General features: G+C 34.9%; 1 protein-coding gene across 1 annotated transcript in view; it reads left to right on the top strand.

Annotated features, from left to right (window-relative positions):
- ENPEP (glutamyl aminopeptidase) overlaps nucleotides 1-15,429 on the top strand; it is a 107,821-nt gene extending 92,392 nt beyond the window's left edge. Inside the window, exons 14-20 of the mRNA XM_007450819.1 lie at nucleotides 1,588-1,738; nucleotides 2,753-2,826; nucleotides 2,939-3,043; nucleotides 3,132-3,302; nucleotides 5,196-5,336; nucleotides 13,553-13,631; nucleotides 14,663-15,429. Coding sequence (XP_007450881.1) covers nucleotides 1,588-1,738; nucleotides 2,753-2,826; nucleotides 2,939-3,043; nucleotides 3,132-3,302; nucleotides 5,196-5,336; nucleotides 13,553-13,631; nucleotides 14,663-14,809 — 868 coding nt within the window. The 3' untranslated portion in view covers nucleotides 14,810-15,429. The remainder of the gene's footprint in view (nucleotides 1-1,587; nucleotides 1,739-2,752; nucleotides 2,827-2,938; nucleotides 3,044-3,131; nucleotides 3,303-5,195; nucleotides 5,337-13,552; nucleotides 13,632-14,662) is intronic.
- Nucleotides 15,430-15,891: the final 462 nt, after the last annotated feature.

The following is a 15,891-nucleotide window of genomic DNA, read 5'->3' as shown; positions in this document are numbered from 1 at the left end:
CTCAGTCCAGTGTTCTGACCATGTGACTCAAACTTAAACAAGTGATACCAAAGTGGAACAACTGCATAGCTATCAAGTATGTTGAAAAAACAAGGCACTAGGATAGGATATTGATTTTTTCAACAGTTAAATATATAGTATTTCATCAGGGCCTCTAACCTTTGGATCATTGGATTACTTTCTTACTTCTACTTATGCTAATTTAGCCAATTCTTTTGGCCTTTGTAACCAAGACCCATTCCTTCTAATCTTTTCACCTACTATAAATGTGGTTTACAGGTTTCTAACCAAATTACCTGTCACTCTCCCTGAACTTTCATTAGCCTTTTCGTTAATTTGATCCTCAGAGCAACAATTATTCTTCATAAGTAGTCTATGAAAATACTGACTGGACTGTTGCACAACTGACTGTTGTGCTATCCACCCGGGAAAATAGAGAATCATTAAAATTAGAAAATTCTCAAGTTTCAACCGTCAACATAAAATTCTACAATTTTTTTTTTACTCAACAAACATTCTCAATAAAACACTCCATTTCTCAATATTATTTATACTTTTATTAAGACAGGCTGAATGCTCCAAAATATAAGTTCTTCTAAATAAGATCAGGAACTGAGAAAATAGAAGAAATCAGTTCTCTGAACTGAAAACAAACTGTATCATATCACATTAGTGCAATTCATATGATACCAAAGGTGTTTATTCTCATCTAGCTCTCCAATACCAGTTTAACTTCTTATCAACTCTCAGGGGAGAAATCAAGATATGGTTACATTATTTGCCATTCACAAAAAATGACCTCAAATATATTAGCACTCAATGCATCAGTATTACTTTCTCAATAATTTAAAGTTTATTCTTTAATTTTAACTTTCAAAATGTAATTTAGAAAGACAGGATTCCCATCTAAGATTCTTTCCAAAACCTAGGCTGAAATTTGAGGCATAACAGATTTCTGAAAACATTATTTCAAAAGGCTCCAAAATCTTTTCTAAGGAGGAAGAAATCGAACTCCTTAAACTTTGAAATGTCGATGGTAACTTCACATTTTTTTGAGAAACAAAATCTATTTTTATTTATCAATATTATTGGGAAATGTATAAAAAAGGGAAATGTTTTTATGGGAAATATAAGTTCAATCGGAATGTTTTAAACATTCATGATTCTCGAGTACTGTTAATTTCCTATTCATGTCAAATGTAAAAAAATTCAATACAATACACTTATAAAGGTGCATTTGTATACTACAATCAGCTCGTGAACCTAAAATTTAAAAGTTTCTATTTGTCAATATTAACTGTATAGCTAAATGGCTTTCGTTTTATCTAAAATTCTGCCATAGCAATTTTTCAAATGCACACCTTAATGTTCTGTCTTCCCCTTTATTACTGAACATATGAAAGCACTAATACATCATTGTGAACAAACCTCTTTGATTGGGCCTTAACAGTAATGCATTTTCTTAATTGTTTAATGGAAGGGTTCTCATTAACACTGAAGTCTATGATCCCCATATTAGTACTTTCAGTCGAAGGAAACTAGTCTATGGTTTTTAATTTACTGTGGGCTTTTTTTTTTCTTTCTTAGAGCTCAACTTCTAAATTACAAGGAGGCTCTGAACTTGACCAAGTATCTCAAAATGGAAAAGGAATTTTTACCATGGCAGAGAGTCATTTCAGCTGTAACCTATATTATTAGCATGTTTGAAGATGATAAAGAGCTATACCCTATGATTGAGGTAATGTTAATGCTATATATTGTGAAAGGAGATGTTTAGCCATTAGCAGAATAGGAAGATTTCTGAGAGAAGGAGCTCCTGGGAAACACAAAAGCATATCTTGCCTGCCAAGTGAAATCAAAGGAAATTATAATGACTTGACTAATCAAATCAAAGAGATGCTATTTGTTTTTTCAACTTGAAATGTATCAGTATTTCTGGTTCAGTATACCACTTAAAGGTGTATTTTAGTGTTAGAAGCAATACAATAGTTAATATTTTATTTAAAATAACATTTTAAACCACAGATACAAACTAGATCCTATTTTTAATGGATTTATCTATGTTAAATCTATTCTCATCAAAATATGACATCATTTTTCCTTATTCTTACTGCTATTATTTCCACATTGAGATTTTATTATAAGATAGTCATTCTAAATGCTTTTCTTGGCTTTGTGATTTCTGCAGCACTTTCGCAGGACACTTGTAATTTTAAACAAATTCTGGATTCCAACCTCTAGCTCTTCCACTTTCTTTATGAAAGAACTTGGACAAATGCTTTCACATTTGTGAGTCTTTGTTTCCTTTGTACAACAGGAATGTCAGCAATTGGCTGCCTATGGTAATGGAATAGTGAGAATCATACAATATAAATGTCATTTTTAAATCCTAAGCCAATATACAAATATTAGTTATCATTTCATCGATACTTGAGCAATCTTCCTTAGTGTGGTAAGTATGTCAGGTGTCATTCTATTTATTACACATGTTAACTAAGAAGTGGAGGTTAAAAGGGGCTTACCCAAAGTTCTATAAAATATTAGAGAGTGATCCAGGTTGTTCTTATGTTCGGGACTGAAGTAAAATTACAATGTTATAAAAACTTTAATACATCCCTTTCCTAGGACAGGCCCAAAGTTCTCTGAGCTAATAGGGGAAAAGATTACCACAGGGAACTGTAGATTATAATAAACAGGAGACTGTTGCTAAATAGTAAATTATTACTCACTCTGCATGGTGCTTTTATTTCAGAAATACTTCCGAGATCAAGTGAAGCCCACTGCAGATTCTCTGGGATGGAATGATACTGGAGACCACCTCACAAAGTTATTTTTTACCTTTTTAAAAATTAATATTCATTTAGTATTCGTTTGTATATGTTAAGACATGTTGAAAAGTGGTCAAGGCCCCCAGCTCTGTGTGTGTTTCTTTTCTTAGATTACTCCGTGCCTCTGTATTAGGGCTCGCATGCAAGATGGGAGACAGCGATGCCTTGAACAACGCTTCCCAGCTATTTCAGGAGTGGCTAACTGGGACTGTAAGGTGACTGTTCACCATGTTTTCATTTCTGGAAGACTTTAAACTGAGAAATGAGGAATTAACATCTCTGAAATACTGTTTCTTCTTCTAGTCTTCCTGTAAATCTCAGGCTTCTGATATATCGGTATGGAATGCAGAACTCTGGCAATGAGACTTCATGGAACTACACTCTTCAGCAATACCAGAAAACTTCATTAGCTCAAGAAAAAGAAAAGCTATTGTACGGATTAGCATCAGTGAAGAATGTTACTGTTTTGTCAAGGTAAGCTAGAACTTTTAAAAAAATTACATGTATTGGTACTTGATAATTTATATGTCACAGTCTCTTTAAAATGCTAATTATGGATGATATGTTTCCAAGAAAATCTATTAAATAATTATTCTCCTGGCAAGAAACAAAATATCCCTGTAAGAGTTGCTTAAAAAATAAAGACATGTAATCTCATGTAAAAAATTCTGGAGGTAGGGAGTTTCCAGTTGTGTACAGTGGTTCAACATTTTCATCCAAGACCTAGGCTCTTTCTCTTTCTTTTCTGCCATCCTCTGCATATTGGATGTCTCTTGACTTCCAGAGCTCCAAGCATTTTGCCTTCACACAAATACGTTCAATGGAAGAAGGACAGGAGCAAAAGAGCTCCTTCTCACAAGGCTCTGTCTTTTATGATAAGAGGTCAGTTATCTCCACTTCCCCTCATAATCCAGAACTAGGTCACCCTTGATCATTCTGGGTTATACTCTGAATCTACCATTTGATCATTTGCTGACTAGGATGAACTTGAATTCCTTTGACTATTTGGGCCAATCATGATATACTCTGAGGATGGGGTAGTAGTTTACCTTCCCTAGGATCAAGGATACCTTGACCCAAGCCCAGAACAATACTGGTCTGTGTCAGCAGAGGAGTGTCTGCCACAACATGCATAGACACACACCCAAAAGGTATTTACATTCCACTCACAAGGTACAAAGACTGCTTGAAGCCCATCTATGAATGTTCTCCCACTCCACATCTATGTCCCAAATCAACTAGCTTCAGCCTTTTTAATTTTTTGCTTAATTATGGTTTCTGAGTTATTTACTTCATTCACTTAGACAACACTTAAGATGTCCTTTCTATGTACAGGTATATAGATTGTGGGAATAAAAATGAACAAGAATGAAATCTATCCTTGAGAAACTTAAAGGTTCCTGGGAGAGGCAGAATATAAATAGTAAATTACAATGCAATAACCAATCTGTAAGGACTACCAGAAGCAGTTTGCTTTTACTTAGCAGGGCTAACAATACACTTTCACCATCTCACCTTAGGGCTACATGTGAATTCTCCTTCTCTCTGCCCTAAGATAGTCTATCAAGAACTTGATCATCTTGACATTCCACAAAACATTATATTGATTCATTACTTTGATGGCATTGTGCTAATCGTATATGATGAGAAAATTAGCAAGTACTTAGATGCCTTACTAAGACTCTTGTGAACTAGAGGATAAGAGATAAATTGTACAAAATTCAGGAGCCCACCACACCAGTGCAGTTTCTGGAAGTTTACCAGAGCATGTTCAGACATTCCCTCTGGGTACAGCCATGGCATAAATTTAATAAAAATCTATTGATTTGGTCACTTAATTTATCTTGCACTTATTTGCATTATACCATAATTATAGCCAACTAATCCAACCATACAAGTTACATTAGAAAGTTGTTTTTTACAATCTAGGGAAGAGCAAATAAGACTTAACTGTAATCCCATATAAAATAATAATATAAGTACTTTCCTTTAATTTGCTGGTTTTGGGGGATTTTTTTAGTATAATGGAATAACCAGGTAAAATGGATGAAGTGCTTCTATTAAATAAATACAATTAATTTTTTAAATTAATAGTTGAAGTTGTTTTTAGTACCGCCAAAATAATTTAAATGTTCCTAAAGTTTACATTACACTAGTCCTCAAAATTATAGGTTGTTCTTTAAAAACAGTTAAATATTTTAGAAAATATTAAATTGTGTTTTATCATTTGTCTTACTTAATTGACTGTGTCAATTGGTGACTCAAGAATTGAATTACTGGAATGAAAGCGATGTTGTATTGGAATTTAGCTAAGAGTGAACACTAAAAGTTCATTTTGAATTGTGTTTCTGGTTTGGCTTCTCTTAGATATCTGGATTTGCTCAAGGACTCAAATCTTATTAAAACTCAGGATGTGTTTACAGTCATTCGATACATCTCATATAATAGCTATGGGAAGACTATGGCCTGGAATTGGATACAGCTCAACTGGGAATATCTAGTCAACAGGTGGGATGATCAGATAATGATTTATTGTTCTCTTTGTCTGATGCCATCTACAAGTTCTTTCTTTTTCTCTTTTCTGTGCTTTCTCTGACATCTATACGATATTTGAAGTGGCATATTATCAGAGGTAAGGATCATGGTATTTTCCTTCCAGGGAAGCAATATACTAGTTAATTTTAAGCATAATTCCTTTTCTGGAAAGTAGTGTTTCCAACTGATCAACAGAATTTTGAAATCTGCAAAGATGACTAAGCATTATTTTTAGTTTGGTTAAAACAAGTTAATTCTGCCTATTGTGCTAGCACCTAGCATAATGCCAGGCACATATTTAGTTCTCAGTTAATTTTTAATGAAAACGAAATGATAATTCCTGGACCTGGGTTCCCATTAGAGCCCTACATCTTACTGAGTTCATATGGATAACTTTTGCCACCCTTAACCAGATAATTAAGCTTTAGGTATTTTGAAAATTTCTTTTTTTTTTAATTAATTTTTATTGGAGTATAGTTGTTTTACAATGTTGTATTAGTTTCTACTGTACAGCAAAGTGAATCAGCTATACATATACATATATCCCCTCTTTTTTTGGATTTCCTTCCCATTTAGGTCACCACAGTGCATTAAGCAGAGTTCCCTGTGCTATACAGTATGTTCTCATTAGTTGTCTATTTTATACATAGCATCAATAGTGTATATATGTCAATCCCAATCTCCCAATTCCTCCCTTCTTAAAAGCAAACTATATTTCCCGGGCAATAGCAGTTTTAAAATAAGTAGCAAGGACAAGAGATGAGCAAATGAGCTAAAGAGATGCTTTCCTAAATTTCTTATTTCTTCTGCCTCATATGGAAGAAATGTTGCTACTCTTGGTCTTGATCCTCTAAATTTAATGCTTATTTCCATTAAAAAGATACTTCTTTGACAGAGTATAAAATATAGATATGTCCCAAACAAATATGTAAACACTGACCAAAGAACTATACCATCTGTAATCCCCATCCCAAGAAATGGCCTCTGTCATCTCCTCCTAATTTCTCCTGTCTTCCCTTCAGCACTGCCTAGTGCATAATGACCACCTTATCAGAAATACTAACTGCAAAGATAACTTTTTATTTCTATACTCTTTTCTACCCTACAATTAACCAGTGTGCCATTATGTTCATTCACATTTCTTATCCTTCTGAGATCCAAATTATATCTCTAGCTCTCAGCAAAGATACCCTACATTGCTTTTGCTTACTTGTGATAAATTTTTGCCTTTTATATTCTCGCAACTATTGAATGTAACTGCTCATCCATTTCTATGAAGATTGATTGGCATGCTTGTGTATGTGTGTGTGTGGTGTGTATATGATGCTCTGTTCATGTTTATAATTGTTTCAATAAACTATTTGGTTTAGAATTAATAAATCTACCTATTGATAACATGTTATCTGGAGGTAACAGTTCATATTATGCAAGGTAGTACCTTCCATTTTGAAAGATATATGCCTAATGACACGTACTGTGTATTTTGTTTTAATCGAAAAGACTACGCAACTTTTTTTTTTTGGTACATGTTGTAAGAAACCTACGTAGATGAAGAACAATGCTTTCTATTAAATTATTGTGAAAATATAAATAATATTCTATTTTACATAATAAAGTGGGTACTTCCTTATTGCTTATTAAACAGACTATTTCTCAAGGCTTATTTGAATTGTTGTCATGTGAGTTATTTCAAATAATGCATATTTCATTTTAAAAAATTAGTTCATTGTTATACCTCTTAAGAATTAAGAAGTAGGAAAAAGAACAGGTGTTACACTGCCATAAAGTCATAAACAGTTGGCCTTAAAATAAATCTATTAGACCTAATGTTGAAATTTTCAGGAAAAACAAATTGATGAAGTATTTGCAGTGCTAGTTCCAAAACTCTCTCCCAAGGCTTTTAATATTTCTTCATAGTCTAATGATCTAATTCTCATATCATTTCAAATGGCCTAAAACATAAAATTATATAATAACCACATGTCAGATACAAAAAAACCCCAATATTAATTATGGTTAGTTTGAAAAAAATATAATTTCCCCATTAAAATTGGATAAGACAAATTAAACAGAAATGAGCCAAGCATTAGCCAAATATTTTCAAACTCTTAAATGTTTTCCAGACTTCAGAATGTGTGGTTTTATTGCCTTTGTTTCTGAACTATTTATTGTCATCTTAAAATAAATAAGCTGCTTTTTTATAAAGCTTTTGTTACGTGATTTTTATGACAGCTGATGGCCACACCACTAATGTCCTTTCCAGTTTGAGACTTAACCACAAAGTTCCAAAGATACTTCAGAAATTATTATTTGCTTTTGTTTATTCCATTAAACTCTTACATGAAAATATGAAGTTGAATGAACTCAACTGGTGTGGTGTGATAAAGTTTGATTTAAATTTATGACTATGAATGAAAAATTAAGTCAATGGGACATGACTGAAGTCATTTAAACAGTATCTCAAAAACAAGATAATTTAATAAGCACTTAACTAAAAGTTTTAAGTGCATCAAAACCATTTCTTCTGGATAACATAATAGTACTTACATAAATATTAAATCCAAGATTATTTTTACATAATTATTTTTCAAAATATTTAAGATATAATTAAATCCTTATTTTAGTTTTAAAAGTAATCAATATGATAAATATACAGCATATTTCCCCTTAAATGGTACACTTCATATGATGGTTTCTTGGAATGAACGCATTTTGGTTTTATATTTCTGATATTTATACAGGTAGTTGCAGTTTTTATTCAATCTATTCATTGCTAGTTTCTAAATATAATTCTTCAATTTTTAGTCACAAAGAACAAAACAGAAGAGGAATATTATAGAAATTATAGAAAGTCACTGGAAAAACTGTTTTCTTACCTGTAATAACAGACTTTCTTTGAATCTGTAAAATATCATTACAGGAACTTAGTGTGATTTCCTTTTTTAAAATCTCAATTTTCTTATTATAAAATAGGTGTGTATTGTTTTGCACAAAATGCAGATAAGCAAAAATAAGGATACAAAAATCACCCATAAACCCACCACCTAAAAATAACCTCTGTTGTCACACTGTTTTTTCTTGAGTCATTTTTCTATGGCTGTTCATTTATTTACAGAAATGGAATTATATTAGACATATAGTTTTTGTTTTGTTTTGTTTTGTTTTGTTTGCGGTACGCGGGCCTCTCACTGTTGTGGCCTCTCCCGTTGCGGAGCACAGGCTCCGGACACGCAGGCTCAGCGGCCATGGCTCACGGGCCTACATGTGGGATCTTCCCGGACCGGGGCACGAACCCGTGTCCCCTGCATCGGCAGGCGGACTCTCAACCACTGCGCCACCAGGGAAGCCCAGACATACGGTTTTATAACCTGCTTTTTCTTACATTATCCCATATTGTGGATATCTTTTCATGTCTTTAAGTATGCTTCTTCGATGTTATTTTAAATTCTCAGTCATATTTCAATGTGTAGATACATCTTAGTTTACTTAGCCAATCTCCATCTGTTGTATAATAAAATTGTTCCAAACTTTCCACTGTATAAATGATGTACTGATGAACACCTTTGAAACTGAAGCTCTGTTCTCTTTGAACATCCTTGAGAATTTCCTTAGAATACAAATAATAGTAGAGGTAATATTGCTGTGTTAAAGAACGTGTTCACTTTTAGTGTTTCTGAGGAGTGCTGCAAAACTGTCATCCACAACAAAATTTACTATTAACTTTGCCTATTTTTCCAACCCTTGACAATACTCAGTGCTGTCATTTTAAAATATCCTTGCTAATTGAGTACATGAAAACTGATATCTCATTTTAAATTATAATTCTTTCATCCTGTAAATATTGTGGAGCATCTACTACATGCTAGGCACAGGGCTTGGTACTCAAAGTACAACAGTATACAAGGAGAAACACATCTGGTTCTCTCTTCTCATGGAGCTTAGAGTCTAATAATGAAGATCAATATTAAGTAAAGAATCACACAAATACATGTAGTACAGTTAAAACTGTAATAACTACAAATAGAAGAGGTTCAGGGCACACTGAAAGAGAGTAATGGGGAAACTGACCAAGTCAAGAGAAGTTGAAGGTTAAGGGCTTTCCTAAGGCAGTGATGATTGAGCTGAATTCTGAAAGAAGGACAGGAGTGAATTATATGAACAGGAGGCAAAGCTTTCCTGGTTGAATGCCTACTATCAGAAAAGAGGAAAGATAAGGGCTAAGTTTTTCAGGGTCACATTAAGATTTGGGCTTTTGTTCTAAGAGCAATGATAAGGTCACTACAGGGTTTTAAGTAAGACAGTAAAATGATCAATTTTACTCTGAAAAGAAAGCTCTGGTGGTAAAGTAAAAGCAAAGACCAGAGCGAATTTGAGGAAAGCAATTACAGAGCTATTGGAGTAGTCCCAGCAAAAGACAATGAGACACTGTACTATGGATGTAATGGTGAAGATGAAAAGATAAGAACATTTAGAATTTGGCAGATTAGAAATGGGAGGCAAGTGAGGTGACAAGAATAAAATGTCTAGATTTCCAGAAAAGGTTTGCAGAAGAACCATGAGTTCAGATATATATATATATATATCTGCCTTTTGAGTCTCCTTTGAGATGTTAAAGCAGAGACTGTTTCAAGGAAGTTAGAGTCCCTTGCCAAATGCTGCTTAAGGTTTGAATAAATCAAAGAATAAAAATGCTCACTAGGGCTTCCCTGGTGGCGCAGTGGTTGAGAGTCCGCCTGCCGATGCAGGGGACACGGGTTCGAGCCCCGGTCCGGGAAGATCCCACATGCCGTGGAGCGGCTGGGCCCGCGAGCCATGGCTGCTGGACCTGCGCGTCCGGAGCCTGTGCTCCGCAATGGGAGAGGCCACAACAGGGAGAGGCCCGAGTACCGCAAAAAAAAAAAAAAAAAATGCTCACTAAACTTATTGGTAACTCAGAAAGAGTTTTTCAGTGGAGTGGTGGGGGCAAAACTCAAATGGAAGCAAATCAATATATCAGTCAGTAGTAAGACAATGGAGGCAAAAAATGTAGAGAAGCCTCTTGAAAAGTTTGACTATGAATGGGGAGGTGAGAGAAGATATTAAGAGAGCGATGCTAGATCAAGGGAGAGGATTTTCCCTTTTTTTATACAGAAGATATTTTAATGTTTAATATACTTAAAAGCTGATGAGACAGATCCAGTGAAGAGTGAGAGATTTAATACGTAAGACAGGAAAAAGATTTTTTAAAAATTAATGTTTTTGAGAAAGTGAGGGAGAAACAGGAACCAAAGCACAGAAGACAGAAGGAAAACAGGTATATTTATATGTAAGCTAAAAGATGTAGAGGTTACTCTGTATTTTCTCTGTGAATTAGAAGACAAGATCATCTGAGGAGGAAGGGAAGAGGGAGAGTGTTTGGAGGTTTTAAGAGAGTGAAAACATTTGCAAAAGGCAATTCAAAGAGGAAGAGAATGAGTTGACCAGGATAATGCAGGACTGTCAATGTGAAGGGCCCATTTAAGATTGACAGCCATGAATTTATAGTGAAACAATATGGGGAAAGCTGGGTGACCTCTCTTGACACAATGTGTCCACGTGGTACAAACAAAGGAAATGAGCAGTTAATTTCACCCAAAGCTGGAGTTTTGCCAGACTCAAATTACTGAAATATAAGGGCGCTTAGTTAGGGCTTAGGCAAAAATGTTACTGAAAATGGTAGACCATGGAATCTAAACTATATAAGGAAACAAGTGAAAGCAAAGGAAGAGCTGATGATCCAGAAGAAAGTAGGGGTAGGGATGGTCAATGGGTCAGAAATCCAGATAAAGTCAAAGAATGGTCATAGTGGAAAGTGAATGGTAAATTATGTCATGGAGCATGCATAAATTAATAATTTTAGAGTCAGAGTACCTATGGATAATCACAAGGTATGATGATGGGAATTGGTGGCTGGAGTAGAGTGGAGAAAATACCATTGGAAATGAGGAGGTCAAGAAACTAAGGCGCTAAGCTGTTATATCTTCATCCATGTGGACCTTGAAATCATGGCCTGAAGTAGAAAGGATGATAGGAGTCAGGTGCCAAAGTGTATCATAAATGAGATGAAGGGGAATAACCTGAAGGAACAGAGGTTCCTAAAGAGAGAGTGGAGGAATAATGGCTGGGAATCCACAATGCGGAGCATGACCACACCAATTCCCTTTCTGACCTGGTGCTATGGAGGATGTGGGAAAATAAACATTCTCCAAATAAGTAGTATTCCCTGTAAAGGGGCAGCTCCAGAGGGTCAGGTGGCGGGTTTGAGAGGTTGGGCAGCTCTAGACAGCTAAGTCAGAGGCGAGGAGGTACACACATTATAAGGACAGTGTTGAGCACAGATGACTGAGATTCTTACATTTTGGATAATGGATGATGACATTAAGTAAAGGGAAACTGCTTGCCTTAGATTTCTAAGAGAAGAAAGATGAAAGACATAATGGATTTAAATTCAATGGTGTCTGTGATAAGAGTGAACACTGTACCTAGTATACTGAAATTGTGGATAATTATTAGAACATTTCATCTGTTTCCATTAGTACATTTTCTCTTTACATTTCTTTTGAAAACTGCTGATTCATTCCTTCACTAATTTCATGTTGGCATATTTCTCCCTATTACCAATCTGTAAGAGTTCTTTTTATAGTGAAAATATTTGCACTTTTTAAAACAAAATAATAAATATTTAATTTTATGGCAGTTTTTCTTTAGTATAAAATTTTGTAATGTGTATGTGACAAACTTTATTACTTTTTATTTCACGATTTCTGCTTCTGTTATGTGATAAATTTTAAATGTAAAATTTCTCCTAATGTTTGTTTACCTCTTTATATATTGATATATTTTCCTTTATCTTTCCCCAACATTCCAACAGTTCAAGGTTTATACATAATTCTTGTGATTATTTTTCTTACACTGTGATTAATTGGGATGAAATTTTTACTTGTATTACAATGATTTGTATTTTGGTCTATAAGGAAATTTCTGATTCTTGTTAAGAGACAAAATGCAAGAGAGACAGGAACAGAATATTCTCTCTAAAGTGCTATCTTTGCACCCAGCTTCAAGTGTCTTTGCTTAGCAGGCTGATATAGATCATAACCCCAAATATGCAAGCAGCTAATAAAGCTTTTTGAAAGCAAATAAATGGCCTATATTCAAATTCCTGTACCTGCAGAAGACACATAGAGTATTAGTTAGGATAAAGGTGATAGAGCTATTCTGCTGTAACAGAAACACAGAAATGCAGCAGCTTAAAGGACATAAATAATTATTTCTCACTCAGGTTGGTCTCCTGAAATGAGAATTCCAAGTTGTTAGGGTAGTCTGACCTTATTCTATCTGTGTGGTTGAAGTTTGGAAGAATGGGAGGGAAAAAAAAAAAAAAGTCCAAGGCAAGCAATTTCCCTTTACTTAAGCAAGGAGGTGGAAGTTGAACATATCACTTCTTTTTTAAAAAACTTAATTATTTATTTATTATTTTGGCTGCATTGGGTCTTTGTTGTTGTGTGTGGGCTCTCTCTAGTTGTGGCGAGCAGGGGCTACTCTTTGTTGTGGTGTGCGGGCTTCTCATTGTCGTGGCTTCTCTTGTTGCGGAGCACGGGCTCTAGGCACACAGGCTTCAGTAGTTGTGGCTCGCAGTCTCTAGAGCACAGGCTCAGTAGTTATGGCACACGGGCTTAGTTGCTCTGCAGCATGTGGGATCTTCCCAGACCAGGGCTGGAACCCGTGCCCCCTGCATTAGCAGGCAGATTCTTAACCACTGCGCCACCAGGGAAGCCCCGAGCATATCACTTTTGTTCATATTCCACTGATGAGAACTGGATCACCGGTCTGCACCTAGCTATGAGGAAGGCTGAGAAATGTCATCTGACTGTGGTTCTCATGTGTGCAGGAAAAAAGGAGAACAGATTTGGGGAATGTAACAAGCAGTCTACCATCTCTGAGTAAGTGGTGTGGATATGTCTACAAAAAGAAGTGTAGAATTTACTGAGAATTTCTCCTGAATGGATTTTAAATTAAATATGTTTACTTACTGTGTTTTGTACTTTCTGTACTTTGAAAATTACTTTTTAAAAAACTCCCAAAATAAAAAGGATATGTCTGCATTTAGAGAAAGTATTTAAAGTTCTGGGCACTTATATACCCTTTTCCTCCCCTAAATTTCTCTTCAGATATACACTCAATAACAGAAACCTTGGCCGGATTGTCACTATAGCAGAGCCATTCAACACTGAACTACAACTCTGGCAGGTATGAAGATAAATTCCTCTATACTTGTCAAGGAAGGAACAGAATTAATTTTTTTTTCTAGGAGAAGTGATAATTTCTCTATTCAGATCCCAGAAGACAGAAAAAAGAAATAATTCTTATATATAATTAAATGTACACCTAGTTTTTTCTAAACTGAAAAAAATTCAAACAACCAAGAAATAAATAAAGTTTAAAAGTTGAGAAACGTGAGGCCTTGGGAGGATTAGAAGGCTCCATGAGACCATTTGGTTTACCAAAGCATGAACAGTATGTCTCCCCTTTCCAGGTAAATGTAATCCTGGGATAAGCTGGTCAAGATTTGATTCCTTTCTGAATTCATAGTTTTGGAATTTCAAAACTAGCCCAAATCTTTCAGATTTCAAATATCTCAATTCCCAGGGGGGTAGGGAATGTTCATTAATGTTGCACAAATAGAGATTGTATGAATTTTCAGTACCTGTATTAGATACTGGAATGTTACATTCCTCTGTATTAAGAAACAGAATAATCCTTATTTTTATAAATAACAAATACTACTATGGTAGAGTTTGGGGGAGGATTTTGGAGGGAAGAGGGAAAATGAACCAAGCTTAACAGAGATTTTTTGATGAGCCCTCAATAAATGAACTGAACGCGTATTAAAATACTCCAGACTCCTGGAATGAAAGGCTAAGCAAAGCCATCATTCCACAGACCAGATTTTCCAGGGAACACCTTGGGGAATGTGCAGAAAATTGAGAAACCTGAAGCAGCAGAAAGAGCATGCCAGCCACCAGTGTGCTGCTCTCCTTCCCCAATACATCAGGGCCTTTTTCGTGTGACATGCTGCCAGGTGTCCAAAAGCCATGGGTAATGATTGCTAATCTGAGAGATGGGCTCAATCTAAATGATGCACCAGAAAATGTATCTCAATGTTATTCAGTGATACTGAATGTCCAGGGAGAAGGAAATAAATCCAGAGTGTAAAGAAAATCCTTGAAGAATAATTGGGCTTAAAATTACTTTCTTAATTATTTCCTTCTCTTTTATAGATGGAGAGCTTTTTCAAAAGATATCCAGAAGCTGGAGCAGGAGAAAAACCTAGGGAGCAAGTGCTGGAAACAGTGAAAAACAATATCGAATGGCTAAAACAAAACAGAGACACCATACGAGACTGGTTTTTTGATTTGAATGGTTAATGTGTTCAAATTATCATATTTTAATTTTGTGACTGTATTGTTTCTCCCGTTAAATATTTGGTGGCCTAATTTACAAGCACTCTGGAGGGAGTCTTATACATAGATACTGCTTTTGCTAAGTACTTTAAATTGTTCCTCTTTGTTTATGAAGATACTAATAGAGTAGTTAATGTACTCAGGGATTTCTTCTAAGTGTACTTCATAGGAGATTCTTTACAAACTGAAGAGAATTTAATAGCCATTTTAATGTCTTTAAATATCATTCTTTGTATCTTAAATCTGTGAAAATAGAACAATTTGGTCTTAGCTTTACATTTTTTGTACCAAAGAAAAACCACTTAATCTTCTCTCTTGATTGATTTTTAAAGTTTAAATACCAGTACTTGAGGGACCAATATTATCATCTTAATCTTTATTTTATTATTCAGAATTACACAGATCTAATACCATTGTATTCACATACGTTTTACTCCTTTAAATCCTATCAAAGTAACCTGGGCTTATATTTTACTCTAGGATTGCATGAGTCAGCCAAAGAAATGCCTGACTGTTGCCTTTGTTCCCATAAAATCAAAACAGAACTCTCCTCTCCTTTTTAAAATAAATCTGAATGATTACCTTGAAAAAATACATTGTTTTCCAGTGTCACTTTACTCTTGAATAATAATGACTGCAGCCTCCCCCAGATAATTTAGCAGGAGGCAAATAAGATTCAAGAACCCAGTCTTTTTCATGCTTGGTACTCTGTCATCTTGCTCCATTCCCTACAAAGCTCCTTCAAATAAGCTATGAAATTAAAGGGAAAATAGTGCTTAACTCTACTCCATGGATTTTAGGGGAAAAGGGCTAAATAATTGGAAACTGATTAGGAAAGAGAGAAGGCTGATTATTCCATAAAACTATATGGAATTAGAATTTAGCTTTGACCTAACCTAGCAATCTAAGTGTGAAAATGAGGAAACCCATGGATGTCTCCAACATGACTCTGCATATGTGAGGATATATCTTCTTATATATAACTTTTATGCATAAATCCTTAGATCCTAATCCATACAGAATAGCACTGATCAAATTTATATTCA

The sequence above is a fragment of the Lipotes vexillifer genome, unplaced genomic scaffold, assembly GCF_000442215.2.
Source record: "Lipotes vexillifer unplaced genomic scaffold, Lipotes_vexillifer_v1.1 scaffold529, whole genome shotgun sequence".
Classification (NCBI taxonomy): domain Eukaryota; kingdom Metazoa; phylum Chordata; class Mammalia; order Artiodactyla; family Lipotidae; genus Lipotes; species Lipotes vexillifer.
This window is presented reverse-complemented; position numbering and strand designations above follow the sequence as displayed.